The sequence below is a fragment of the Leptodactylus fuscus genome, chromosome 1 (genome assembly GCF_031893055.1).
Source record: "Leptodactylus fuscus isolate aLepFus1 chromosome 1, aLepFus1.hap2, whole genome shotgun sequence".
NCBI lineage: Eukaryota > Metazoa > Chordata > Amphibia > Anura > Leptodactylidae > Leptodactylus > Leptodactylus fuscus.
The window spans coordinates 93,617,798-93,645,656 of record NC_134265.1 but is presented as its reverse complement, the minus strand read 5'-3'; the positions used below and the strand labels follow the sequence as shown (position 1 = coordinate 93,645,656).

The 27,859-nt window shown below is 44.0% G+C and overlaps 1 protein-coding gene across 1 annotated transcript in view; it reads right to left on the bottom strand.

Annotated features, from left to right (window-relative positions):
* The window catches only part of MLXIP (MLX interacting protein), a 61,874-nt gene extending 34,315 nt beyond the window's left edge, over positions 1–27,559 (bottom strand). Inside the window, exon 1 of the mRNA XM_075273376.1 lies at positions 27,112–27,559. Coding sequence (XP_075129477.1) covers positions 27,112–27,542 — 431 coding nt within the window. The 5' untranslated portion in view covers positions 27,543–27,559. The remainder of the gene's footprint in view (positions 1–27,111) is intronic.
* Positions 27,560–27,859: the final 300 nt, after the last annotated feature.

Genomic DNA, 27,859 nt, shown 5'->3' with positions numbered 1-27,859 from the left:
ATAGGTAAAGTGATGTGCGCTCCATGGCCTGGCCCGAGCTCCCCAGGAGCTTCATTATAAATGCACGGCTGCCGGCGTTGTTGGCGAGGCCAGACAAAAGTGCTTGGTGGGCCGCATGTGTCCTGCGGGCCGCAGTTTGAGGACCCCTGTCCTAGAGCAATATTCAGTCCGAACATTTCATCTGACCATTTCAATGAGCGCTTTATTTATTATTGGATAAAAGCAGCATCTAAAGCTTTTTACCTGCCTTAGTTCTCTTCAGAAATAAGAACCCATCAGACTCCTGGTGTTTATCCCCTCCTACTAAGATAAAAGTAATTGCTACATTTGGGGTGTTAGCTGCGACAGTCATCTAACGCCCACCATATCTACTCTATCCACATATGCATTTTACAAGTACGATTGTCTCGCCTTCCTTGCCTCACTCTGTTTGACGTGAACATACAGAGGCCTAACAGTGACAATATAAGGCTGGTATTTACTCACAAAACGTGACATATCTATTTAACCCAGGGATATAAATATCAAAAGAAACACTACGCTGGATACAAGGGGAGAAGTAGCCTTCTAATTTTAGGAATTGACACGGGCTGGATCATCTTCCATCCAGTTCTCCCTACGGATCATGTTCTTCAAACCTCCTGTCCAGCTAAAAATATCCAAGAGGAAGAATCTCCAAAAACAAAGTCGCTACATAATTCCAATTGTATATACAACAGACAAGCCTTCCATCCCAAAAAAAAAAATAATGGTGTATACATAGAACTGACCCATCTCTGCAGGGTTAATAGTAGCTTAGGGTATGTAGAACTGTTTAGTATCAGCAAGTGCCTGGTAAGCATATCTGGGCCACAGAGATCTGTCCTTGACAATAGGAATGCAAGATGCAAAAATCATCTCAACTTCTGAAGCATGGGAAGACATTACAAGGACAAGGCACGCGGACAGAAGATTACAGGCTCAAAAGGCCCAAAATATACTAAATAGTTCATGCTGAACTCCAACAAATATAGAGTATGTGAAAAGACCTTCAACCATATGAATCCCTTCTAAATGGTGGTACCAAAGAAAATAATGGACACCAAGTATTCCTAATATTATAAGATATATCATTTATACAGATTTAAGTACAATGGGATATTGATTTGTAAAGTGCTGCAGAATATTTTGGCCACAGCCTGTTTCTTACCCAGACAAGGAGCATTATGGGAAGGGTTAATATTACTTAGAGCCCTCCCACCTGTCCCCCAATTAACAGCTTGTCTGCAAATTCAAAGGAAAAACCCAACTTTCCCAGACTCGTCTCTCTCACTCTGCTTTCCTTGGATGAAATACACACTTTTTATAACTAGTGGCATAAATATGACACTCCAGCAGTCACCCTATATAATATAGAAATATATAAAAACACACAACAGTTGCCATCGATTCAGTGTCATGCCATTTTTTTCATGTAGTTTCCAATGTGAAAAACGGCAAAAACGAAATAAGTCTATAATAAAGTGCAAAAGTAACAATCAGATCATGCAAATTGACTTTATTATGCTTGGTTAATAGTGCAGGACGCGGTCCATAAAAGCTGAAGGATTCCGTACAAAACCTGTAACAAAGCAAACCCCTTCTACAAAGACAACATATGATCTGCTGAGGACACCGAAACTGACCTTCACTAGATAGCGGGCCCTCTGGTAATGTTTTACAATAGGTCAACTCACACGGATTTACTTTACAAAAGGCGTTGACTTTCTACTTCACCTGCACCAGAACAGGTCAAAGGTTTACCCTAATAATTGTTAATCATTCAGGCACCGCTGTGTACCGCCATATGTACACAGTGATGTCCAACATGTCCTGGACAGAGATGGCCACTATGACATGGCTTCTTGTGAACTTCAGAGGCAAACAATTGGCAAAAAAGGAGAAAAACTTGTGTACGTGATCGAATAGCAAATATGCCCAGTCTGCATATAAGAAGCAGCACAATTCCTCCAAATTAACATCCAGAAAGGAGCGAGTCAATGTGAACAAGTGCTGGTTCACCAGACCATAGTACAAAAAAAAAACAAAAAAAAAAAAACGGAGAGAATAAGAGCAGCACTATCCTTGCACAGTGATAGAGGCAGAAAGAAGTTCAAATGTTTTATTCGTGAATTTATCCATTGAAACATTTCAACCTGCCTGGATCTTTATCAAATAACTGATAGCAAGAATTTCCTGCTAGCAGAAATAAATGGTAAGACACCTGTAATATTTGGGTGTTATTTCTCTTGGCTCCCACTGTGAACGTCATGGGGCCTTATTTCTGTGCTTCCAGGAAAATTTCTTATGATTTTTTTTTATTGGCTTAATAAAAATAAAAAAAATTATATAGGTCTGTGCATAAAGAAATTCAATTGTCAACTTTACCTTTTATTTATCTTGAATCAATATTATACACAATAGCTCTACACCACGTCACATCGAGAACATTGTTAGCGCACTGACATAGTCACGAGGGGCTAGGACTGTACTGAACGCCTTCACAACAAGTACTGATGAATGCTCAAGTGGCCTCCTAGAGATCACAGCGCGCCTCCAGTGTGAACACTTCATGAAACAATTACTTGTCACTCACAACCACTGCCAAGATCTCGCTGTCTGCACCAATCCCATAACCCACGGAGACATCTCAGCGTGAGGAATCATTAAAGAGTCAAAAACACAGCGGAGCCGGCTTCTTATTAGATACCTAGGTTGTCACAAGCACAGCTGTGGTTAGATGATAAAAGTAATACAATATCACTCTAATGCCAAAGCACAGAAGGGGTATATATTTTTCACATCAGAAAATATTATTGGGGATTCAAAGACCTGGAAATGTCAAGTATTTTTCTGGACCTCCAGTACATAATACCCTACAGTCTCTGTAGACAAAAAAAAATCAGTTTACCATACGTAGAGAAGGATCTGTACATATACCTCCACTGAAGGCCTCTATATACCCTCTGTTTTGAATATTTCAGTCTATGGGTGAGTTCACACTGAGTATACGCCAGCTTATTCTGAACGTAAAACACGTTCAGAATCAGCGGCGTATAAAGCAGTTCCCATTCATTTCTATGGGAGCCGGCATACGAGCGCTCCCCATAGAAATGAATGGGCTGCTTTTTTCACTACGAGCACTCCCATTGAAGTGAATGAGAAGTGCTCGCGTGTAGAGCTAACCATACACGCGAGCACTTCCCATTCACTTCAATGGGAGTGCTCGTAGTGAAAAAAGCAGCCCATTCATTTCTATGGGGAGCGCTCGTATGCCGGCTCCCATAAAATGAATGGAAACTGCTTTATACGCCGCTGATTCTGAACGTGTTTTACATTCAGAATAAGCTGGCGTATACTCAGTGTGAACTCATCCTATGAGATTTTTTTTTTTTAATGAAAACTATGCCAACACATACAACCCCCCGCCCCCAATAAATGGCAAAGTACTATACAGACAGCTACTCAAAAAACAACCGCTCCTCTCCCCACCTTATGTTTGGCCAGTCCAGGCATGTTTGTCTAGAGGTCAGAGGAGATGGCCATATACTATGTTTAGCCAGCTTTATATGCATTGGCACAGACAACACATCTCAGTCACTGTAACAAGTTCTCAAAGTTTTCATGAGTCAGATATCTGACGTTCACATAAAGGTAATTTATACCAAATGAACCATCGTGTTAAACCTGCAAAACATGTCTATTGGTAAAACAGTTCATGGCTGCAAGGACTTTACTGCTTAAGGCCGGGGCCCCATGGGCTGGAAACGCTGCGATTTGGCCGCGGCGTACACGCTGCGGTAATAATTGCTGCGTTTTACAGTACTTGCAAAGTGGAACGGATTCATATGAATCCCATGCCCACTTTGCGGGGAAAAAAAAAAAAAAAAAACAAAAAAAAAAAACCACAGCACGGACACCCTGCGATTTCCAAAACCGTTGCGGTTTTGAAAATCGCAGCATGTCAATTATATCTACGGAAACACCGGCGGCTTTCCCATAGATATAATTGTAACAGAAAGTCCAGAGGAAAACTCCATGAGCTTACTGTTCACAGCGCTGCGACAAGAAGTGCAATGTGTTCACGCCGCAGTTGTTTCCGCAGCGCTTTAGCGTGGCGGTTCCGGCCTGAGGGGCCTTAGCCTAAGGGTGCATTCACACAGAGGAAAACGGTGAGGAATTTGGTGTGGAGTTTCAGCACTGAAATAAAAGCCCCCCTTTTACTAGCAGAAAAAGGAACCCAATTAAGTCAATGGGAGTTTTTTTTTCAGTGCTGAAATTCCACACCATTTTCCTCCATGTGAATGGACCCTTAGAAAATAAACCAAAACATAAAACATTCTAAAAGCTGCCCCCATAACTTGTACCCGACACCTACCCCGACATGACCTTGGGGATCTGTAGCAAAACCTGGAGTGGAGTATCATTGTACCATGCCCAGTAGCTGAATAATATACATAGGGGTAAATGGTATCACACACCTGAGACTTCTTAAGGATTAACCAAGTCTAAACCCAAGACGCAGACCTGCATTACTTTAATGGCAGACACCAGAGAACAGCCTGGATTGTGTTAGCACTGACAGAATCAGGAAATAAATCTACAAACTATGGACAGCAGAACGCCATTTTTATTTTCCATACCAAAGTATTTACAGTGGGAACAATAAAGGGAATGAAAATAAATGAATGGCCAGAAGGAAAGATACACATTAAACGCACCAGTAATGCCGCCCAGTATCCAGCATTGGAAACTTCTCCAGATAAGGAAAATCTATAGTAATACTAGAAATCCAACTCGGGCTAAGGCCCCATGTAGCAAGCTACTGCCAAAAACCGCTTTTTCACAGAAAGTCCAGAGTTTTCCTCTACAGATTTTCTTTTAAAACATATATGGGAAATGCCAGTGTTTCTGTCGGTATGATTGACATGCTGAGACTTCTAAAAACAGGACTTTTTGAAACTGTATCATGTGCTGCGGTTATTTTTCTGTAATGTGTGGATGGGATGAACCTCCTACTTGCAGACAATTCATTTCAGATACTGGTTAAGGCTAGGTTCACACTTGCGCTATACCTTCAGCGGGTCGTTCCTTGGGTTTCTGATGGTTTTATACTGAAACTGGCAGAGAAAAGTCCTCCATGCAGTACTTTTATCTCTGATTGTTGGTGGTTTCTGCAGGGGAGACTCTGATGCATTTGTGAACTCAGCCTAACTGTTATAAACCATGTGTATACTACTCTGAATTGTATGTCCTATAAATATATAGCGGAATAGTAAAACCGTAACGCTGTTGACGAGCAGGAAATGGTTCTCAATTTTTATTTCTATTGACCTTAGAGAAACTGTCACCTTGCGGAGAAGGGTAGGTACACACAGAACGCATCCTGTTCAGCTTCTTCTCTTGTGAACTCCTAGACAGTACCAACATATTGTATAGAGGCAACATGAGATAGCGGAGATATCAGTGAAATGTTGTTAATGTTTTTTTTCCAGACGCTCTTTTCATATAGTTCACACAGGTTGCCTCTGCGGCTTTTCTGCTTCAGTTATACCTATAGGCTGCACTCATACAGAGTAAGGGTGCATGCACACTACGTAACGCCGGGCGTGTATGAGAGCCGTACACGCCAGCATTACAGCAGACTGCCGAACACTTCCCATTCACTTCAATGGGAGCGCTCGTAACAGCGGCGTTTACGAGTGCTCCCATTGAAGTGAATGGGAAGTGCTCGGCAGCCCTGCTGTAACGCCGGCGTGTACGGCTCTCATACACGCCCGGCGTTACGTAGTGTGCATGCACCCTAAAGTGGAGCTGATTCTGCCAGATAAAAAGACTACCATTGAGTTCAATGGGTTCCGTCTTCCACGCGGAACACATTGAAATCAAAGGAAGGCTTTTTAACATATTGATTTCAATGTGTTCCCCGCGGAAGACGGAACCCATTGAACTCAATGGGAGTTCTGGTGAGTTATCGAGCCAGAATCAGCGCCACTTTACTCCTTGTGCATGCACCCATACGGAAACCGACGGAATTTTCATAGGTATAATTAACAAGCTGCAATTTCCAAAACTGCAACATGTCCGCTGCGTGTACCTTACTGCACTGTGGGGATAGGATTCACTAGATTCCCATCCACTACACAGTGACTGTAAAAAGTCACTTTTTATTCCGCAGTGTTTACACCACGTGGAAGCCCTGACTTTACACACATTAGGTGTGTACACTTTACTTTACACACCTCATATCACCATACACTTACTCACTGATCCCCGTCCATAGGGACTTGTTCACACTGTTAAATTTTGTATTCTATAGCAAATAGGGTGCATGAGAAGTGCAAAAAGATGATACAGATGAGGGGCAAAATCCCTGTGAATATTCCACTATGTGTAAATATACTCCATACACACCACACCAACAGATGCCATAGGAAAGTGAAACACCGCAGCAGACATGTAAAGAACCCTAATACTGGCAGACAGCGAGCCAAGTAATAATATAAGAGAAGATATAAAAGCCCCTGTAATTGTCTATCATCAGTATAAATGGGCAGAGCCGTGTCGCAGTCAAGAGGTCAGTAGTCACAACCAATTACACATCTTAGTCAGCGGACCTCAATAGGTCCTATGTCCCACCACAAAATGCTGAGTCTGTCTCATGTGATAGACACACAAAGCACCTGTTAACAGTGCGTAAAATGTTTGGGAGGCCGCGGTTAACTCTTCACAGCTACAAACCAGCAGTGTAATGGTATGTAGGATGCAGGTATGTGTTGTGTACACACGCAGGCTGAAGGGCGTTACTGAGATCACTACTTATCAGGGTTTCACAAGACCTCGGTCACACAGTCTTGAGCTGTTCATAGAGTTATAGCTTTTACAGAAGTGTACAGCCAAGAAAGAGAACGTCTGACTTCATGCGATCAATGGGTTAAATTTAATAATGGTTTTCCTTCTGTTGATATTGCATAAAAGAATTTTACAAAATCTAGTTCTTCTCTTTTTCACGGTTTCCTTGACCCACCCAGTGTATATCTGTGTGTACAATCAATAGGCCTTTTCTGGCAACACCCGCTAAAATGAAAAATCCTGTTTAGCCCACAGTCAGACTACGCAACACAAGACTCAAGCCAAAAATTAGCAAAAAATGTGATATCTAAAAACAGCATCAAGTCCCAAAAGAGATAAGTGCAGAAATGAACATGTTTATAAGAGGAAAATGTTTGTTTTGGTACCGTGTTAGCCAGTGGTTATAAAATATAAAAAAAACAAAAAAAACTTTGCAAGTCTTCAGTAGGTGATACCTTTTTTAATGGCTAACTCATAATGATGACAGAATATGACGTTTCGAAGCTTTCCTCTGAGCTTCTTCTTCAGATATAACTAAAAAACACTTTCTAGAGGCTGCATATTTATGTACAACAGGACACATAGGGATAGGATTACAGGAGGGAGGGGGGAAGAGGCTTATTACTATATACTTATAACAACAAACAATCAATTGCCAGATCCCCCAGTTCTTATCTTAATGGCTGTCTTAATGATGTGTATAAAAAGACATAAACCCACGTGAAATGTTCATCCCATTGTCCAACGTCTGGAATAGGGTCATGGCCTTGTACTCATAAATCAGTCGCTGTTTCCTTGATTTAAAGTTCCCTTTTAAGATCAAGATTTTCATGTCATTGAGGGGCCAGATTATGATGTGAACAAGTTATAAAGCATTTACTATATGTATACATGGTAAATGGGGAGTGAGATATATGTACTGAGGTAGCCCCTTATAACCCGAATAATCTAACAACAGTACAACGTACACGGGTATAGGAGCACATATCTAGTACACAGGATTGTGCGGTCTCCTACATGCAGCGGTTTATACCTAGGCTTATACTTCTTATGCAGCTAAATGTCACGTAATAAACATCCCCTTCATTATTTAGTCCATTTCCTTGAAATATTTTCCTCCCTTGCAGCCAGTTACTGTCAAAGTGCCCAGAAAAGACAGATATGTTAAGGAAAGTTTTGCGCAATCTAAAAGAAGAAAAAAAGCAAAGTGCTGGTTTCCTGAGTTGGTCAGGTCATGACCCGAGAAAGCTGAGAGGAAAACACAGCAGGCAGGTTGGCCGGCCACAAGGGGCAGCACCACGTACTGCATCTACCCCGGGGGGAGGATTTATACAGTCACAGATATGGGAAAACCTATTTAAAAAGAGAAGCGGAGTGACAGAGCACTAATCCCAGAAGACATGTCTGGCACACGCAGCTTGTTTGTGCTAAACCCAGAGAAGGCAAACACGCCGCCTAATACAGGAACCTACAACAGCTGTTACTGGGCACTTTACAAGAAAGGCCGAATTATACGAGCAAGTCCTGCTTATTCCCTCGCCAGTGCGATCAGAAAAAGAAATGCTAACTCGCCTTGCAGACAGAATTTTACCCAGATTATAACAAACCATAAAATAGGAATCTGTGGATTAAAAAAAAACAACAAAAAAAAAAAACCTAAACAAAAACACAACATACTAAATGTGGTTACCCCTCCAAAGTGATTTAGCTACACCAAGAGTTAACCTGAACTTCTCCAATTGGTTAAACTGCTGTAGAAATATATCTCACCACAGAAGACAACAAAAAACACTGAAAAGTCAATGGGAAAACTTTTTTCCAGTGACTCTTCACTGATAATTTTTTTTTTTTTTTTGGTTGTCTTCTTGGATTAATTCTTACTCTGCAGAAGTTCAGGTTAGTTCTGCTATGTCTATTTATGTTCAGGTGGACACACAGCACTAGAAGTGTATTGCGATTCAGTCCTGCAAGTCATGTCATTTAGAGACAGCTAACCTAAACCCAGGTCATCTGTAATGGAGACGTCAGTCTAAGCCCGCGATGCGAATCGGTGGGGTGGTACTCTGAGCCCTCTCTGTGGGCACTCCTCTGTGGAACAGATTATATTGTGTGGGGGCCACTGTGGAGCGCATTGTACTGTGTGGGGACTCTTCACTATTTATATCACACAGTATCTATTTTATAGCAGACATGATATTATTACAGGTCATTATATTGCATGGTCACTATAAAACAGATCCTGTGCGATTCAATACAATTGTATGTATAATTGAAAAATCAGTAAAGCCCCATTCACACAACCATATTTTGCGGGTCTGTAATTGTCTACAATTGTGGACTAAGGTTAAACTGCTATGTTGGCACTTTGTGATACATTAGTGGGGTTTGGGTTGCAGTTTGGGCACTCTGTCTCTAAAAGGATCGCCATCACTGGTCTAAGTTATACATTTACATAAAGTAGTATCACATCAGGCATGGAAAAACTATTCCCATCCCAATAAAACACAGCCCTGGAATTCACAAAATAAGTGATAACTGTATGATCTCTGGGAGTCTCACTGCAGGGAAACCCCACAATCCAAGCAATGGAGTCCAGTAGGCCAAAGCACAGAATGCTACTTTCCCACAGCAAGACTCCTGTCCTTAATAAATGGCTGACCGATGCAGTAAACGTCCTCTGACACACGAAAAGCTAGTGATTGAATTCATGTAGAAGAGAGACCCTACAACTAAGCATCTAATTTATTAGATAATATTGATAATTCTATCATTTAGAATCATTTTATTTTGAGGCCAAAGCTGGACACACTTTTTTTTTTTTTCTCCTTACTGGCTCCTTACTCCAACTTCACAGTCCTGCCCCCAAGCACAGGAATGGGGTCTTGTCCCTCATTTGAGAGGATTGATGCACACCGTTGCTCTTAGCAAAGTCTCTGATAGTCTGTATTCGCCTATCTTAATCCCAGAGACAGAGTCAAGAGGTAGACTACACGCCTGACCTGTACTAGTGATCGGCTGGGTCATTGCACATTTATGGCCCATCCTGTTAATAAGCGATATTGTTCCCAATCCAGCCTCTTTAATACACTTGGAACTAGTGAAGGGGTGATCAGCTTTTTTGTCTCTCAATGTTGAAGACAAAACCAGGGCAAGAACCTAATACAGAAATAACGTAATAAAAGGATCTGTAAGGTGGGCCTACCTGCTCCCCCAGCATATTCGCCTGTGACCACCACATTACAGTGAGAAATAATATACCTTTGTTATGTATGTCACTTTTGTATATTTGAAGAAAAATAACTAGTCTTTTGCAATAACTCAGTGCATTGGGGGCGGGCCTTCAGCCCTGGGAGCACTACTCTTGCTGCTCACGTAGGGTAGGTGATGTCACGGCAATGAGGGAGTAACTATCACTGAACAGAGTGACACAGGCAGGAGATGGCAGTGATCCCGGCAGCAAGAACAGCGCTCCCGGGATAGAAGTCTGCCTCCAGTACACCTCATTCCCAAGACACTTCAAAGTGGTTTGTCTCCAAATCTACACAAGTGACCCAGAGAACAAAGGTATGTTTATTACTGTAATGTTCTCCGTTACATGGCGCTGACAGTTGAATATTCTCGGAGGAGGTGGTAGACTCCTTTTAACTACTTTGCCTTTTTCCTATACACTTTTGGCTTTATAAACTTAAAACATTCATCAAATCTGCATAGTGTGAAAAGTGGCCTGAGGGTACAACTGCTCTGTGCATGATCCCATCTTGTGAGAACAAGAACGTCTTTCCCAAAGCTTTTGGCAACAGGTATGTATGTATGAACCTTTAATAGACAATTTTTAACACCATGTCTATTAAGTGGTTTGTGCAATTTAGACAAGAAAGAAGGAAAAAAAAAATCATCCAAAAAGGAGCCTGTAGTAATGGAGAAATCCAAATGCTCTATGCAATGAATACCCCAACTCCCATTGCAAGCCAGGCTCCTTACTCCAATGTATTTCTTGTTCTTCCTAGCCGCACTATGAAATGTCTTCACAAACCTCTGATCAGCACGTAAGTGTAAAGACCATCTCGGGATTGTATGTCCGGCTAGATGTTACACCAAAATCGCAAAAGGTTAGCTGCCACAAATTCATTCAATATACTGACAGTATGATATACTGCCCCAGTGTGTCCAGGATTGTTAGGGTCCAATCACACAGAGGAAAATGGTGAGGAATTTCAGCACTGAAAAAAAAAAAAGCCTCACATTGACTTCAATGGGTTCCTTTTTCTGCTAGTAGAAAAAGGAATCCATTGAAGTCAATAGGAGGCTTTTTTTTCAGCGCTGAAATTCAGCACCAAATTCAGCACCGTTTTCCTCCGTGTGAATGGACCCTTAGGGCTAGTTCACACGTAAATTACGTGTGGCTTCTTTTGGTCCGGAAAAAATTATAGGAAGTGGTTTTTGGACCTTGCCGCGTTTTTTGTTGCGGTTTTACGTAAAAACTGCTTCAAAAAACGCAGGCGGTTTTCCCCTCCCTTAAAGTGAATGGTCACAGAAAAAACGTATTGCGTTTTTTTTGTACAAACGCGCCAAAAAAACACTACGCTTTTTTTGCTAAAAAAGTGACACTTTTTTTTGCCTCCCACGCCTGAAGAAAGGTCATGTCGCTTCTTTTTCCTGCTAGCGGCGAAAAAAATGCTAGCAGAAAAAAGAAAGCTAGCGGTCTCCATAGACCACCATGGAGGCATATTTTGAGGCAAAATCCACTGTCAAAATCCGCCTCCTTGTCCCCGTGTGAACTAGCCCTTAGAGTTACAGATACAACACAGCTCTCAAAAACATCCAATACAAATCCTGGATATCTGTTCCCAATTGGTACCTATAAATGTGACCATGAAGAGTCCTCAGAAGAAAAATATATATCCTACTAACTTTTATGATATAGACAAGAATTAAGGATGTATGGACTAATGTCATCGTTGAACCAGCAAGGAACGCAAAAGCTTTATACAACGTATTGACACGTGAAATACACAAAGGGAAAAGGTATTACTACACCAACGCTGATATATTAGGGGGCATTCACAATTTAATGGATCGGTGTCCATTAATGTCAGTTTTTAAACCGTCCGTTCTTCTTGCTTATTTTTTATTTTGCTTTGAGCAGGCACAGATAAGACAGTAATAATGGATAGTAATAACTGATAGTCTAACGGTCCATTAGCCATAGACTTGGGTACTTAACGCCCATCATAAGGCTGCTTTCACACGGAGTTAACACTCCGCTCATTCTGACATGTAAACACGTTCAGAGTGAGCGCAGTAAAACAGAATCCCATTGATTTCAATGGGTTTGGTCTTACGCGCGCTACCCATTGAACTCAATGGGAGGTTTTTTTTACCTATTGCTTTCAATTTGATACGCGTGCATAAGACTGAACCCATTGAACTTAATGGGATGCTGTTTTACATTGCGCACTCTGACAAGTGTTTACGTGTCAGAATGAGCGGAGTGTTGCTCCGTGTGAACACAGCCTCAGCCTGTTATATTGAATGGACACAAAGTCCTGCACCTTCCCACCCCGTGTGACTGATTTGGTGAAAACAAACACTAACAGACATCAGATCAAATTCTCATGAAATCAATGGTATTTTCAACTGATTTATGACAGATCTGTTAGTGTCTGTTAGCATTTTGTAACTGATGTGTGACGATAGTGTGAACGCCCACTAGAAAATGGCATTGTGAGCAGTTGTGTGACAGAAATCTAATAACCTGGTGGCAGAAAACTCCCCGGTATAAAGAAAGGGGGGGGATTGAACATTTGACAAGCCTGATAAATTTGCGTCCTGTAGCCTTCTCCCCTACTCATACATGTAACAATGTGGGGAAAATATATAGAAATGTAATGTTCATGACGTAATTCCACTATATAGAGACCTCTGCTTGCTGAAGATGAAAGTCTAGCGCTTCCAGGCCCATCATTCTTTGCTGAATATTTCCTTTATCTCTCTTACTTATACAGCGATAGTAGGGTAAAGTATACTAATCCAGCAACACAGATATGCATTGCGTTCAGGTGAGCCTGACCACCCACCCATGAAAATCTGTGCCTCTGTTACTAGTGTTTGTTTCACAATATGTAAACGAGCAGTCTGGAGCACTGAGGGCGGGTCCATTGCTCCAAACTTCTACACTCCGCACCACTCTAATACATCCTATTTCCACCCTTCCTTAAGTAACAAGGCCACAGAGCTATACCGATATCTCTCTTAACTCTGTGTTCTCGCAATTGTTATATTAGAGCAGAGTAGGGCATAGCAATATGGAGCAAAGAGCCGCCCTCAGTGTTCCAGACTCCAGACTTGCATATGGAGGAACAAATTTTCATGGGGCAAAGACGTTACATTCAAGTGAGTGTGACCTATATAGATGTGTTGCTGACTCAATAGGCTTCACCCTGGTGACAAACCCCCAAAGGGGTATTCTGCTCTTGGAGAATGAGCCTCAGATGTTTGCCTCAATTTAGGAAGTTGCTGAAATACAGTAATGCCAAACAACCAATACACAAGGTATAGTTCTATCTGCTTCCAACCCCATACACAGATATCCCCTGACCCAGGGGTGTGCTCCATGTCAGACCACCCATAATCTCATACTGATGACCTATCAAGAGGATACGCTGTCAGTATATAGTCTTGGAGGATCCCTTTAAGTTTAAAAGGGAAAACTGGATCTCCTCAGGAAAAAACCTTCAGCTAATGTTTGCCTGCTTTCAGATGAGAGTTTGCCAGAAACTACAATAAACACCAAGCCATAATGGCGGAGTGAATAAATACTCCGTTCTGCCTATGATGAAAGCTGGGGAGGACTGGACAACTTCTAGACATGGTAACCACATAAATCTATCCACATAATGATGTAGGTCTCTTATGGCAGCATAAAACTAGAACTGGATTGTTTGTGAACTTTATAGTCTGCTGACTCCTATAATTTGGGATTTATTCACAGGAAATTGCAACACTTTTGGGTTTCACTGGAGTTCATACAAAACCACTTTTTTTTTCTTTTTTCTTCTTCCCCCGTGTATGAGGGAGAGTTTAGAAAAAAAGTTTAAAGGGAAATCTTAGCAACAAATGTAGCAATTGTTGCTGATGTACTCGCTCACAGAGCATTGCCTGGACTAGATACAACTGTATCATTCCTCAGCTGACAGCAGGGCTGGATATTACAGGTCTCCAGATACAAGTGGAAACAGCCAGCAGAGATCATGACTGTGGTTGGGAACACAAACACAAGCCATATTAGAAAGAAACCAATATTTGTTTCATTGCACAGAGATCCCTCAATCTTTATGGAACCACCATTGTCTTTAGACCTTTTTCACATGGACAAAGAATGAAAAATTGTCACAACTTCTTACATGTGTCCAAAGAGGAGACGGACTTGGAGACAACAGTTTCCAGAATAAGGACAGAATGTTGCATTTGTCTTTTATCTCCCACATGGACCTACCATTGTGTAGATTGTGGCATATATTGCTATAGTTACTTTTCCATGGCATAGTACCAGATAGTATCCAAGTAGCGATGGACCGAATATAGCTCGATCAATGTTTGGACACATGATCTGTTACCACTTTAGGCACGTGACTCAAAGCAGATATGGAAATGTCTTTTCCCATATATATCAATGGGATTTCTGTTACCATAGTTTAGGAAGAAGTAGGGAACAGATAGGAGGGTAGGATTTTAGGATCAGACCACACAGAGTTTATACAGTGGAATCACTGAAACCGAAATTCTCCATGGTTACACAATTAACAATCCCTATTTTAACTACTTCATGATTTAAAGGGATTCAATCATTAAAATGCTATTTTTTTTTGTCCCTAATACATAGGAATAGCCTTAAGAAAAGCTATTCTTCTCCTACCTTTAGAAGTCTTCTCCACTCTGCCATTTGGTAGAAAATACGGTTTTCTTCTGTATGCAAATTAGTTCTCTCGCAGCACTGTGGGTGGTCCCCAGCGCTCAAACAGCACTGGGGGTGTCCCCAATGCTGTGAGAGAACTCTCCAGCGCCGCCTTCATCTTCACCTGGAACAAACTCTTCTCTGTGTTGTCTCCTGGCGCTGGCTTCAAACTTCTAGGCATGCTCAGTCGGCTCTCGGGCAGAGCAGTCTGCGCATGCCCGTGGCCATTTTCTTGTGGCCGCTTACCACAGCTTACTGTGTAAGCAGCCACAAGAAGATGGCTGCTTACACTAGTTTACTATGTAAGCAGTCACAGGAAAATTGCTGCGGGCATGCGGGGTCAGCTTCGCCTGATGCATGATGGCAGAGCCGACTGCACATGCCTAGAAGTTTGAAGCCAGCGCCAGAAGAAGACGCATGGAGAGGCCGTTCCAGACGAAGATGAAGGCGGCGCTGGAGATATCTCTCGCAGCATTGGGGATGCCCCCAGTGCTGTTTGAGCGCTGGGGACCGCCCCCAGTGCTGCGAGAGAACTCATTTGCATACAGAAGAAAACTGTGATTTCTATCGAATGGCAGCGCGGAGCAGACATCTAAAGGTAGGAGAAGAATAGCCTTTCTATAGGCTATTCCTATGTGTTGGGGACAAAAAATAGCATTGAATCCCTTTAACAAAGATGCAGTAGAGCATTAAACTGGTTGAAAGGTGGCAAGTATAATGAAAACGCCAACAATAACACAAAAAAAAACACAAAAAAACTTAGGAGGCAAGTGCTGAAAGGCAACAGTTTAAGGCAGTTTACAGCTATCGCCTCCTCCAGACATATTCAGCTGCTTGGACTGCATTTCAGAGAAAATTCTAGTGAAAAAATATATACTTTGTTATATATGTAACATTTGAAGTCTTATGCAGATGAGGCACTAGGTGCACTTCAGCCCTCAGACTATTCCTCTTGCTGCTCAAGTAAGACGGGTAAGGTCATAACAGTGGAGGAATCCACTCTCACTGCACGTAGCGGCACAGACTAAAGATGGTAGGCAGAGAAAAGATATAGGATTGCACTGCTGAATGCATAAATGGAAGTCCCAATATACTGAAGGTGATATGAGGATTGCAACCTTATTTGTCAAGAGCCGTGGGGGTGCTCACAACCAAAAAAAGGTGTATGACAAATGGAACAGTTGTAGAAGAATTAGGAAGAGCACTCACCCACATCCAGGCTCGTCTTCATAAAAAACTTCTTTTATTGAGGTAACATGTTTTTTAAAAACAAGTAGTGCAGAGAGGGAATTCCCTCTCTGCACTACTTGTTTTTAAAAAACATGTTACCTCAATAAAAGAAGTTTTTTATGAAGACGAGCCTGGATGTGGGTGAGTGCCCTTCCTAATTCTTCTACAACTGTTCTAAAGATGGTAGGGGTCTAGGAGCAAAGTACCTGACCCCAGTGCACAAACTGCCTCATTTGCATAAGAATTCAATGTTTTTCTCCAAATCTATAAAGGTGACCTACATAACAAAGCTATGTAGCTTCTCACGGCTATGTGGCCTGTAACACTGCGGTGACAGTTCAGTATGTTTGGAGGCGGTAGTAGACTCCCTTTGGCAAGTCATCGTGTCGCTATTTTAAGCAATTTAGACTTCAAGGAGTCTTAGTTAACAGATGTGTAGCCATACATGAAGTTAAACTATTTATGGCGGTTTTAAACATTTTTTTTTTCTCATCATGTTGCTCAGGAATCTTTAACTACATTATAATATTTAATGTACTGCACGAATAGTTTCTTTACTGCCTTCAGCATTTTAGTGTGTGTGCGCGCGTCTTGTCGCGCGTCGTGTGTGTGTGTGATAGGAATTATGCTTTCCATAAGGCATTTATTCTCATGTTTTGCCAATGGCTATAGGACATGAAAAAATGTCAGGAGAACAGAAAAATTACAAAATATAACATGTTGTTATAACTCTTGACGAAAAATGCTGAACACTTTCTCACACTACACAAGCAACAAAGTGTGTATGATGGAAATGTGAACGCTTTACAGTAGACTATACATTTCATAAGGCTACTTTCACACTGCAGTCCATTGCTCTGATCTGTTAGAGCGGGTTTACATTTGCCAGATTACTGGATAAAAGAGAAGACATTGTGTTTGTATTCGTCATCTTTAGCTGTGATGCCAAAATAAAAATGGAAGGTATTTTGTTGGCTTTCCATTTTAGTCTACACGACAAGAATGAAATCAGCCTAACACACATCGATAAGAATCTGATGTCATCATAACACATCAAGAATCTCAGGGACGGGATTAGACACTGAGCAGGCTGCAGAAATCCCAGTGGCGAGATAGCCAGAACATGAACATGACCCGATAACATGCTTTTACTACTTATTACACTGCAGAAGTACAGATAGATCCTGGAAGCAGCCTGCTGAAAATTTGTATGAAAAACCCAGTACATTGTATAACTAAATTCTTGTTACAATGCACGTGTTCCCCTACAAATAATTTACAATAAATTCATCATCAGATACCCTAGATTAGAAATATCACCCCTGACGAAAGTGCCAAGGTTTGACAGCCATAGTAATTTTTTTTTTCCCAAATGTAGATTGCGAGCCCCATATAGGGATCACATTTGTTCATATTTTTTTATGTAGAATGGGACGAAATCCACAGTGAGAACATACAAACTCCTTGCAGATGTTGTTCCTGGTGGGATTCGAACCCAGGACTGCAGCACTGCAAGGCTGCGGGGCTAACCACTGAGCCACTGTGTTGCCCCATCCATTATAAATTGTTGACAAGCTGTGTTACAGTTGAAGGGGCAGAAAGTTTACTCTCCTCCCTCAGTAGTGTCCGTGACTAGTTGTATGAAGCAATAGAGGCATGCTGAACCTCTGCTTCATATCACGTCTGCCTCAGCACAGTCATGGTGGTGCACGAAACAGGGAACAGTATATACTTAGTTTTGTATGTGTATAATTCAGGTGCATTTCTGCACCCATATTATAGTCATAAGTCCCATCCTGACCAGGGGTGGCATGACCCAAACTAAAAGCATTACAGGAATCATTGATGCTTTTAGTTCTAGAGATAAGGCCTTATGTCCTAATATAGCTGCAAAAATGAAACCTGTATTTCTCAAAGCCATAGCTACTCCATGTATACAGGGCCTCCATGCAGCACAGTACTCTTTCCTCGAAGCAATGGGAGAAGTACGGTATATTTAGAAGGAATTACTAAATTTGTGTAAGGAAAAATAAAGATTATTACATGCATTGTACAAAACTCTGCTGCCTGATGTATGACTGGTTGTAGAACGACCACAGTGTCGGACAACCTCATCAGGCCTTTTTTTTGCTGGTATGTTGTAATAAGTTTAAATGAGCCCTTGTGGCCGCTGAGTGGTGCTGCTACTTGTGTAGCACAGCCAGCTACCATGTGTACACAGCGCTCCAGTCCCAACAAGGCTGTTGTTGGAGCAGCATGCAACCAGATGCCATCCATTAGGGCTTCCATTGGCCTACAAGGCCTAGATAACTAGCGCATGCTCAGTGTAGTGTTCAGAGTTATGCAAAGGAGGATACAAGATACAAATGAGCTTTATTAGCATTACCAAAGAATAGAACGTTTGGTGTTGCCAAAGCAAAAAGAAGGTTGGTGGTGGTGGAGGGGGATGGGTACGGGGTTCGTGGGTTGGGGGTTTCAGTGTCTTTAGGGTCTCCTCATGGCCAAATTCTAGACAAGCCAAGTCAGAAACATTGTGCCAAAACAAGAAAAAAAACCTTCAGCTCACCAGTGTCCTTAGTACTATTCAGCTTGACTCCTTAGTGCTGGTGCACGTGAATATACCTTAGACTGCATAAGGTATGTAATCATATTTCACAGGAAAAATAATAAAATTCCAGCAGCCAACAAAATCATAAATCTTCATGAATTTTTTTTTTTTTAAAAAAAAGGTACAATCCAACTTGGGTCTACATGTTAGCTGACGTGTTTCAGGGTGTAACACCCCTTAGTCATAGCAATGCATGTTATGACTAAGGGGTGTTACACCATGAAACTCGTCAGTAAGTATGTGGACCTGAGTTGGATTGTACCTTTTTTTATTCATAAAGATCAATTTTTTTTTATTTTTTTTTGATGATTTTGTTTTCTGGATTTTTTTTTTATTCTCCCTTTAAAATCAGAATCATTACTTATTGTTAGCCAGTTTTGATCGAAGCAATCAACGGTATCACAGAGGGGTTGCTATTGCCAAGTCCTCTACTTTTTCCTAGCGCCAGGGGTTGCCTCTGTCCACCCAGCATGGGTGGGTAATCCAAAACAATACCCCTAGGGTTCAAAGGAACTGTACCTAATGGGTAAATGCCAAGTTAGACTGCAAGATACACTGGGGACAGGAGTTCATAAGTGATAGTAGTAAGTGTACAGGATATGTTACCACTATATAGGCATGTCCACATTTGTAAAGGAAAATATCCACTGCAGATTTGGTGCAGAATTCCCATTTTCCATGTGGATTTGCTTCAGATTTGCACTAGAAAAGGTGAAATCTGTGGTGGAAATCTGCAACAAGAATTTATTCCAAATCTGCACTAAGGCTTTTTTTTTTCTTTAGCATGTAGATGAAATTTGGTAAGATCTCAACCACTTTGCTAGAACAGTAAGCACCGCAGATGTTTCATCCTGTGTGGATTTACTTCATAACCAATAGGCAATTGCAGCAGTCTCCCCCAATAAGTATAAAGCAGCCTACACAGTACTAGACACAGCTGCACACAATGTCCTTGGGTCTCAACATGGATGTGCCCTGTAGACAATAGGAAATAGCAGAAGTCTCCTCCCCCATAAAACAGTTATACTGTACTAGACACAGCTGCCTCTAGTCCTTGGTCTGGATGAACCTATAGACAACAGCAGAATTCTCCCTCCCCCCATAAAGCAGTCTATACAGTACTAGACACAGGCGCTTCCAGTCCTTGGTCTCTACATGGATGTGCCTATAGACAATAGCAGAAGTCTCCTTCCCCTAAAAAGCCGTCTGTACTGTACTAGACACAGCTGCCTCCAGTCCTTGGTCTCCCCATGGATGTTCCCTATAGACAATAGCAGATCTCCCCTATAAAGCAGTCTATACTGTACTAGACACAGCCACCTCCAGTCCTTGGTCTCCCCATGGATGTACCCTATAGACAATAGCAGAAGTCTCCTTCCCCTAAAAAGCCGTCTGTACTGTACTAGACACAGCTGCCTCCAGTTCTTGGTCTCCCCATGGATGTGCCCTATAGACAATAGCAGGTCCCCCCCTGAAAAGCAGTCTATACTGTACTAGACAAAGCCACCTCCAGTCCTTGGTCTCCCCATGGATGTGCCCTATAGACAATAGCAGATCTCCCCTATAAAGCAGTCTGTACAGTACTAGACACAGCCACCTCCAGTCCTTGGTCTCCCCAGGGCATGGATGTGCCCTATAGACAATAGCAGATCTCCCCTATAAAGCAGTCTGTACTGTACTAGACACAGCCGCCTCCAGTCCTTGGTCTCCCCATGGATGTACCCTATAGACAATAACAGGACTCTCCTATAAAGCAGTCTATACTGTACTAGACTCAGCCGCCTCCAGTCCTTGGTCTCCCCATGGATGTGCCCTATAGACAATAGCAGATCTCTCCTAATAAGCAGTCTATATTGTACTAGACACAGCTGCCTCCAGTCCTTGGTCTCCCCATGGATGTGCCCTATAGACAATAGCAGATCTCCCCTATAAAGCAGTGTATACTGTACTAGACACAGCTGCCTCCAGTCCTTGGTCTCCCCATGGATGTGCCCTATAGACAATAGCAGATCTCCCCTATAAAGCAGTGTATACTGTACTAGACACAGCTGCCTCCAGTCCTTGGTCTCCCCATGGATCTAACTATAGACAATAGCAGGTCTCCCCTATAAAGCAGTGTATACTGTACTAGACACAGCCACCTCCAGTCCTTGATCTCCCCATGGATGTGCCCTATAGACAATAGCAGATCTCTCCTATAACGCAGTCTATACTGTACTAGACACAGCCGCCTCCAGTCCTTGGTCTCCCCATGATTGTCCCCTATAGACAATAACAGATCTCCCCTATAAAGCAGTCTATACTGTACTAGACACAACTGCCTCCAGTCCTTGGTCTCCCCATGGATGTGCCCTATAGACAATAGCAGATCTCTCCTATAAAGCAGTCTATACTGTACTAGACACAGCCACCTCCAGTCCTTGGTCTCCCCATGGATGTACCCTATAAGCAGGTCTCCCCTATAAAGCAGTCTATACTGTACTAGACACAGCTGTCTCCAGTCCTTGGTCTCCCCATGGATGTGCCCTATAGACAATAGCAGATCTCCCCTATAAAGCAGTCTGTACTGTACTAGACACAGCTGTCTCCAGTCCTTGGTCTCCCCATGGATGTGCCTATAGACAATAGCAGGTCTCCCCTATAAAGCAGTCTATACTGTACTAGACACAGCCACCTCCAGTCCTTGGTCTCCCCATGGATGTACCCTATAAGCAGGTCTCCCCTATAAAGCAGTCTATACTGTACTAGACACAGCTGTCTCCAGTCCTTGGTCTCCCCATGGATGTGCCCTATAGACAATAGCAGATCTCCCCTATAAAGCAGTCTGTACTGTACTAGACACAGCTGTCTCCAGTCCTTGGTCTCCCCATGGATGTGCCTATAGACAATAGCAGGTCTCCCCTATAAAGCAGTCTATACTGTACTAGACACAGCCACCTCCAGTCCTTGGTCTCCCCATGGATGTACCCTATAAGCAGGTCTCCCCTATAAAGCAGTCTATACTGTACTAGACACAGCTGTCTCCAGTCCTTGGTCTCCCCATGGATGTGCCTATAGACAATAGCAGGTCTCCCCTATAAAGCAGTCTATACTGTACTAGACACAGCCACCTCCAGTCCTTGGTCTCCCCATGGATGTACCCTATAAGCAGGTCTCCCCTATAAAGCAGTCTATACTGTACTAGACACAGCTGTCTCCAGTCCTTGGTCTCCCCATGGATGTGCCCTATAGACAATAGCAGATCTCCCCTATAAAGCAGTCTGTACTGTACTAGACACAGCTGTCTCCAGTCCTTGGTCTCCCCATGGATGTGCCTATAGACAATAGCAGGTCTCCCCTATAAAGCAGTCTATACTGTACTAGACACAGCCACCTCCAGTCCTTGGTCTCCCCATGGATGTACCCTATAAGCAGGTCTCCCCTATAAAGCAGTCTATACTGTACTAGACACAGCTGTCTCCAGTCCTTGGTCTCCCCATGGATGTGCCCTATAGACAATAGCAGATCTCCCCTATAAAGCAGTCTGTACTGTACTAGACACAGCTGTCTCCAGTCCTTGGTCTCCCCATGGATGTGCCTATAGACAATAGCAGGTCTCCCCTATAAAGCAGTCTATACTGTACTAGACACAGCCACCTCCAGTCCTTGGTCTCCCCATGGATGTACCCTATAAGCAGGTCTCCCCTATAAAGCAGTCTATACTGTACTAGACACAGCTGTCTCCAGTCCTTGGTCTCCCCATGGATGTGCCCTATAGACAATAGCAGATCTCCCCTATAAAGCAGTCTGTACTGTACTAGACACAGCTGTCTCCAGTCCTTGGTTTCCCCATGGATGTGCCTATAGACAATAGCAGGTCTCCCCTATAAAGCAGTCTATACTGTACTAGACACAGCTGCCTCCAGTCCTTGGTCTCCCCATGGATGTACCCTATAGACAATAGCAGATCTCCCCTATAAAGCAGTCTGTACTGTACTAGACACAGCCACCTCCAGTCCTTGGTCTCCCCATGGATGTACCCTATAAGCAGGTCTCCCCTATAAAGCAGTCTGTACTGTACTAGACACAGCTGCCTCCAGTCCTTGGTCTCCCCATGGATGTTCCCTATAGACAATAGCAGATCTCCCCTATAAAGCAGTCTATACTGTACTAGACACAGCCACCTCCAGTCCTTGGTCTCCCCATGAATGTGCCCTATAGACAATAGCAGATCTCCCCTATAAAGCAGTCTATACTGTACTAGACACAGCCGCCTACAGTCCTTGGTCTCCCCATGGATGTACCCTATAGACAATAGCAGAGCTCCCCTATAAAGCAGTGTATACTGTACTAGACACAGCCACCTCCAGTCCTTGGTCTCTACATGGATGTGCCTATAGACAATAGCAGGTCTCTCCTATAAAGCAGTCTGTACAGTACTAGACACAGCCGCCTCCAGTCCTTGGTCTCCCCATGGATGTGCCTATAGACAATAGCAGATCTCCCCTATAAAGCAGTGTATACTGTACTAGACACAGCCGCCTCCAGTCCTTGGTCTCCCCATGGATGTGCCCAATAGACAATAGCAGATCTCCCCTATAAAGCAGTGTATACTGTACTAGACACAGCCACCTCCAGTCCTTGGTCTCCCCATGATTGTCCCCTATAGACAATAACAGATCTCCCCTATAAAGCAGTCTATACTGTACTAGACACAACTGCCTCCAGTCCTTGGTCTCCCCATGGATGTGCCCTATAGACAATAGCAGATCTCTCCTATAAAGCAGTCTGTACTGTACTAGACACAGCTGTCTCCAGTCCTTGGTCTCCCCATGGATGTGCCTATAGACAATAGCAGGTCTCCCCTATAAAGCAGTCTATACTGTACTAGACACAGCTGCCTCCAGTCCTTGGTCTCCCCATGGATGTGCCCTATAGACAATAGCAGATCTCCCCTATAAAGCAGTCTATACTGTACTAGACACAGCCACCTCCAGTCCTTGGTCTCCCCATGGATGTGCCCTATAGACAATAGCAGATCTCTCCTATAACGCAGTCTATACTGTACTAGACACAGCCGCCTCCAGTCCTTGGTCTCCCCATGATTGTCCCCTATAGACAATAACAGATCTCCCCTATAAAGCAGTCTATACTGTACTAGACACAACTGCCTCCAGTCCTTGGTCTCCCCATGGATGTGCCCTATAGACAATAGCAGATCTCTCCTATAAAGCAGTCTGTACTGTACTAGACACAGCTGTCTCCAGTCCTTGGTCTCCCCATGGATGTGCCTATAGACAATAGCAGGTCTCCCCTATAAAGCAGTCTATACTGTACTAGACACAGCCACCTCCAGTCCTTGGTCTCCCCATGGATGTACCCTATAAGCAGGTCTCCCCTATAAAGCAGTCTATACTGTACTAGACACAGCTGTCTCCAGTCCTTGGTCTCCCCATGGATGTGCCCTATAGACAATAGCAGATCTCCCCTATAAAGCAGTCTGTACTGTACTAGACACAGCTGTCTCCAGTCCTTGGTCTCCCCATGGATGTGCCTATAGACAATAGCAGGTCTCCCCTATAAAGCAGTCTATACTGTACTAGACACAGCTGCCTCCAGTCCTTGGTCTCCCCATGGATGTACCCTATAGACAATAGCAGATCTCCCCTATAAAGCAGTCTGTACTGTACTAGACACAGCCACCTCCAGTCCTTGGTCTCCCCATGGATGTACCCTATAAGCAGGTCTCCCCTATAAAGCAGTCTGTACTGTACTAGACACAGCTGCCTCCAGTCCTTGGTCTCCCCATGGATGTGCCCTATAGACAATAGCAGATCTCCCCTCTAAAGCAGTCTATACTGTACTAGACACAGCCACCTCCAGTCCTTGGTCTCCCCATGGATGTGCCCTATAGACAATAGCAGATCTCCCCTATAAAGCAGTCTATACTGTACTAGACACAGCCACCTCCAGTCCTTGGTCTCCCCATGGATGTGCCCTATAGACAATAGCAGGTCTCCCCTATAAAGCAGTCTATACTGTACTAGACACAGCCGCCTACAGTCCTTGGTCTCCCCATGGATGTACCCTATAGACAATAGCAGAGCTCCCCTATAAAGCAGTGTATACTGTACTAGACACAGCCACCTCCAGTCCTTGGTCTCTACATGGATGTGCCTATAGACAATAGCAGGTCTCTCCTATAAAGCAGTCTGTACAGTACTAGACATAGCCACCTCCAGTCCTTGGTCTCTACATGGATGTGCCTATAGACAATAGCAGGTCTCTCCTATAAAGCAGTCTGTACAGTACTAGACACAGCCGCCTCCAGTCCTTGGTCTCCCCATGGATGTGCCTATAGACAATAGCAGATCTCCCCTATAAAGCAGTGTATACTGTACTAGACACAGCCGCCTCCAGTCCTTGGTCTCCCCATGGATGTGCCCAATAGACAATAGCAGATCTCCCCTATAAAGCAGTGTATACTGTACTAGACACAGCCACCTCCAGTCCTTGGTCTCCCCATGATTGTCCCCTATAGACAATAACAGATCTCCCCTATAAAGCAGTCTATACTGTACTAGACACAACTGCCTCCAGTCCTTGGTCTCCCCATGGATGTGCCCTATAGACAATAGCAGATCTCTCCTATAAAGCAGTCTGTACTGTACTAGACACAGCTGTCTCCAGTCCTTGGTCTCCCCATGGATGTGCCTATAGACAATAGCAGGTCTCCCCTATAAAGCAGTCTATACTGTACTAGACACAGCTGCCTCCAGTCCTTGGTCTCCCCATGGATGTACCCTATAAGCAGGTCTCCCCTATAAAGCAGTCTGTACTGTACTAGACACAGCTGCCTCCAGTCCTTGGTCTCCCCATGGATGTGCCCTATAGACAATAGCAGATCTCCCCTATAAAGCAGTCTATACTGTACTAGACACAGCCACCTCCAGTCCTTGGTCTCCCCATGGATGTGCCCTATAGACAATAGCAGATCTCCCCTATAAAGCAGTCTATACTGTACTAGACACAGCCACCTCCAGTCCTTGGTCTCCCCATGGATGTGCCCTATAGACAATAGCAGATCTCTCCTATAAAGCAGTGTATACTGTACTAGACACAGCCACCTCCAGTCCTTGGTCTCTACATGGATGTGCCTATAGACAATAGCAGGTCTCTCCTATAAAGCAGTCTGTACAGTACTAGACATAGCCACCTCCAGTCCTTGGTCTCTACATGGATGTGCCTATAGACAATAGCAGGTCTCTCCTATAAAGCAGTCTGTACAGTACTAGACACAGCCGCCTCCAGTCCTTGGTCTCCCCATGGATGTGCCTATAGACAATAGCAGATCTCCCCTATAAAGCAGTGTATACTGCACTAGACACAGCCGCCTCCAGTCCTTGGTCTCCCCATGGATGTGCCCAATAGACAATAGCAGATCTCCCCTATAAAGCAGTGTATACTGTACTAGACACAGCCGCCTCCAGTCCTTGGTCTCCCCATGGATGTACCCTATAGACAATAGCAGAGCTCCCCTATAAAGCAGTGTATACTGTACTAGACACAGCCACCTCCAGTCCTTGGTCTCTACATGGATGTGCCCAATAGACAATAGCAGATCTCCCCTATAAAGCAGTGTATACTGTACTAGACACAGCCGCCTACAGTCCTTGGGTCTCACCATGGATGTGCCCTATAGACAATAGCAGGTCTCCCCTATAAAGCAGTCTATACTGTACTAGACACAGCCACCTCCAGTCCTTGGTCTCCCCATGGATGTTCCCTATAGACAATAGCAGATCTCCCCTATAAAGCAGTCTGTACTGTACTAGACACAGCTGTCTCCAGTCCTTGGTCTCCCCATGGATGTGCCTATAGACAATAGCAGATCTCCCCTATAAAGCAGTCTGTACTGTACTAGACACAGCCGCCTCCAGTCCTTGGTCTCCCCATGGATGTACCCTATAAGCAGGTCTCTCCTATAAAGCAGTCTATACTGTACTAGACACAGCTGCCTCCAGTCCTTGGTCTCCCCATGGATGTGCCCTATAGACAATAGCAGATCTCTCCTATAAAGCAGTCTATACTGTACTAGACACAGCCACCTCCAGTCCTTGGTCTCCCCATGGATGTGCCCTATAGACAATAGCAGATCTCTCCTATAAAGCAGTCTGTACTGTACTAGACACAGCCACCTCCAGTCCTTGGTCTCCCCATGGATGTACCCTATAAGCAGGTCTCTCCTATAAAGCAGTCTATACTGTACTAGACACAGCCACCTCCAGTCCTTGGTCTCCCCATGGATGTGCCCTATAGACAATAGCAGATCTCCCCTATAAAGCAGTCTATACTGTACTAGACACAGCTGCCTCCAGTCCTTGGTCTCCCCATGGCACAGTAGGGGCATTGCCTGGCACAGAATGGCGCTGACTAATGTGCCGGTATAGGCTGGCACTGCTGCCCGTACCTGTACGCCAGGGTCATACACTCCAGCAGCTTGGTGAGGGACGCGTCTATTGACAGATGGCATGTGCTGGTCTTTCCGAAGCTGTACGTCTGACAGGCCTTCTCGTTCACCGTGTCGAAGTCGTAGCCTTTCTTGGGCGGGTGCTCGCTGTGCGGGGAGGACACCATGAAGTGGCCGCTGTGGATGATTTGCGCCTCGGTGCTGTCCAGTTTCTTGAGCAGTAAGTTGGGCTCATCCATGTCCGAGTCATCGTCCTGCTCCTGCTTCACCATGACGGCAGCGTGCGCCAAGCGCATGGGCAGCGCCTTAGCCATCATCATCCTTCCGGCACCCAGCACCGGGACATTCCCGGCCACCGAACCGATTTCTCGCTGCTGCGTTATTGTCACTGCCGAGGCCGGGCTCGCAGGGGCCTCACTCACGTCACCCATCGTCCACCCAATCAATGTCAGCCATGCTCCAAAATATGGCAAATAGGGAGGATTCCCGTCCGCCATTGGCTACCGACATGACCAGCCCCCGACAACGCCCACTCAATGACGTTGACGGCTAGTTCCTGGGTGTGTGTGTGTTGTGCTGCTCGGTGAGGATCTAGTGCAGCCACTTTCTTTTGTTCCATGTACGTGGGCCATGTGGGTGACAATGTGCTGAGGATTGGGCAGGCCGAGAGTGATCTCCATAGATCTAGGCTGTATCCGCTGCCTAGTACTAGAGCATACCTGCTGTGGGGACTGCCCTTCCTCTGGCC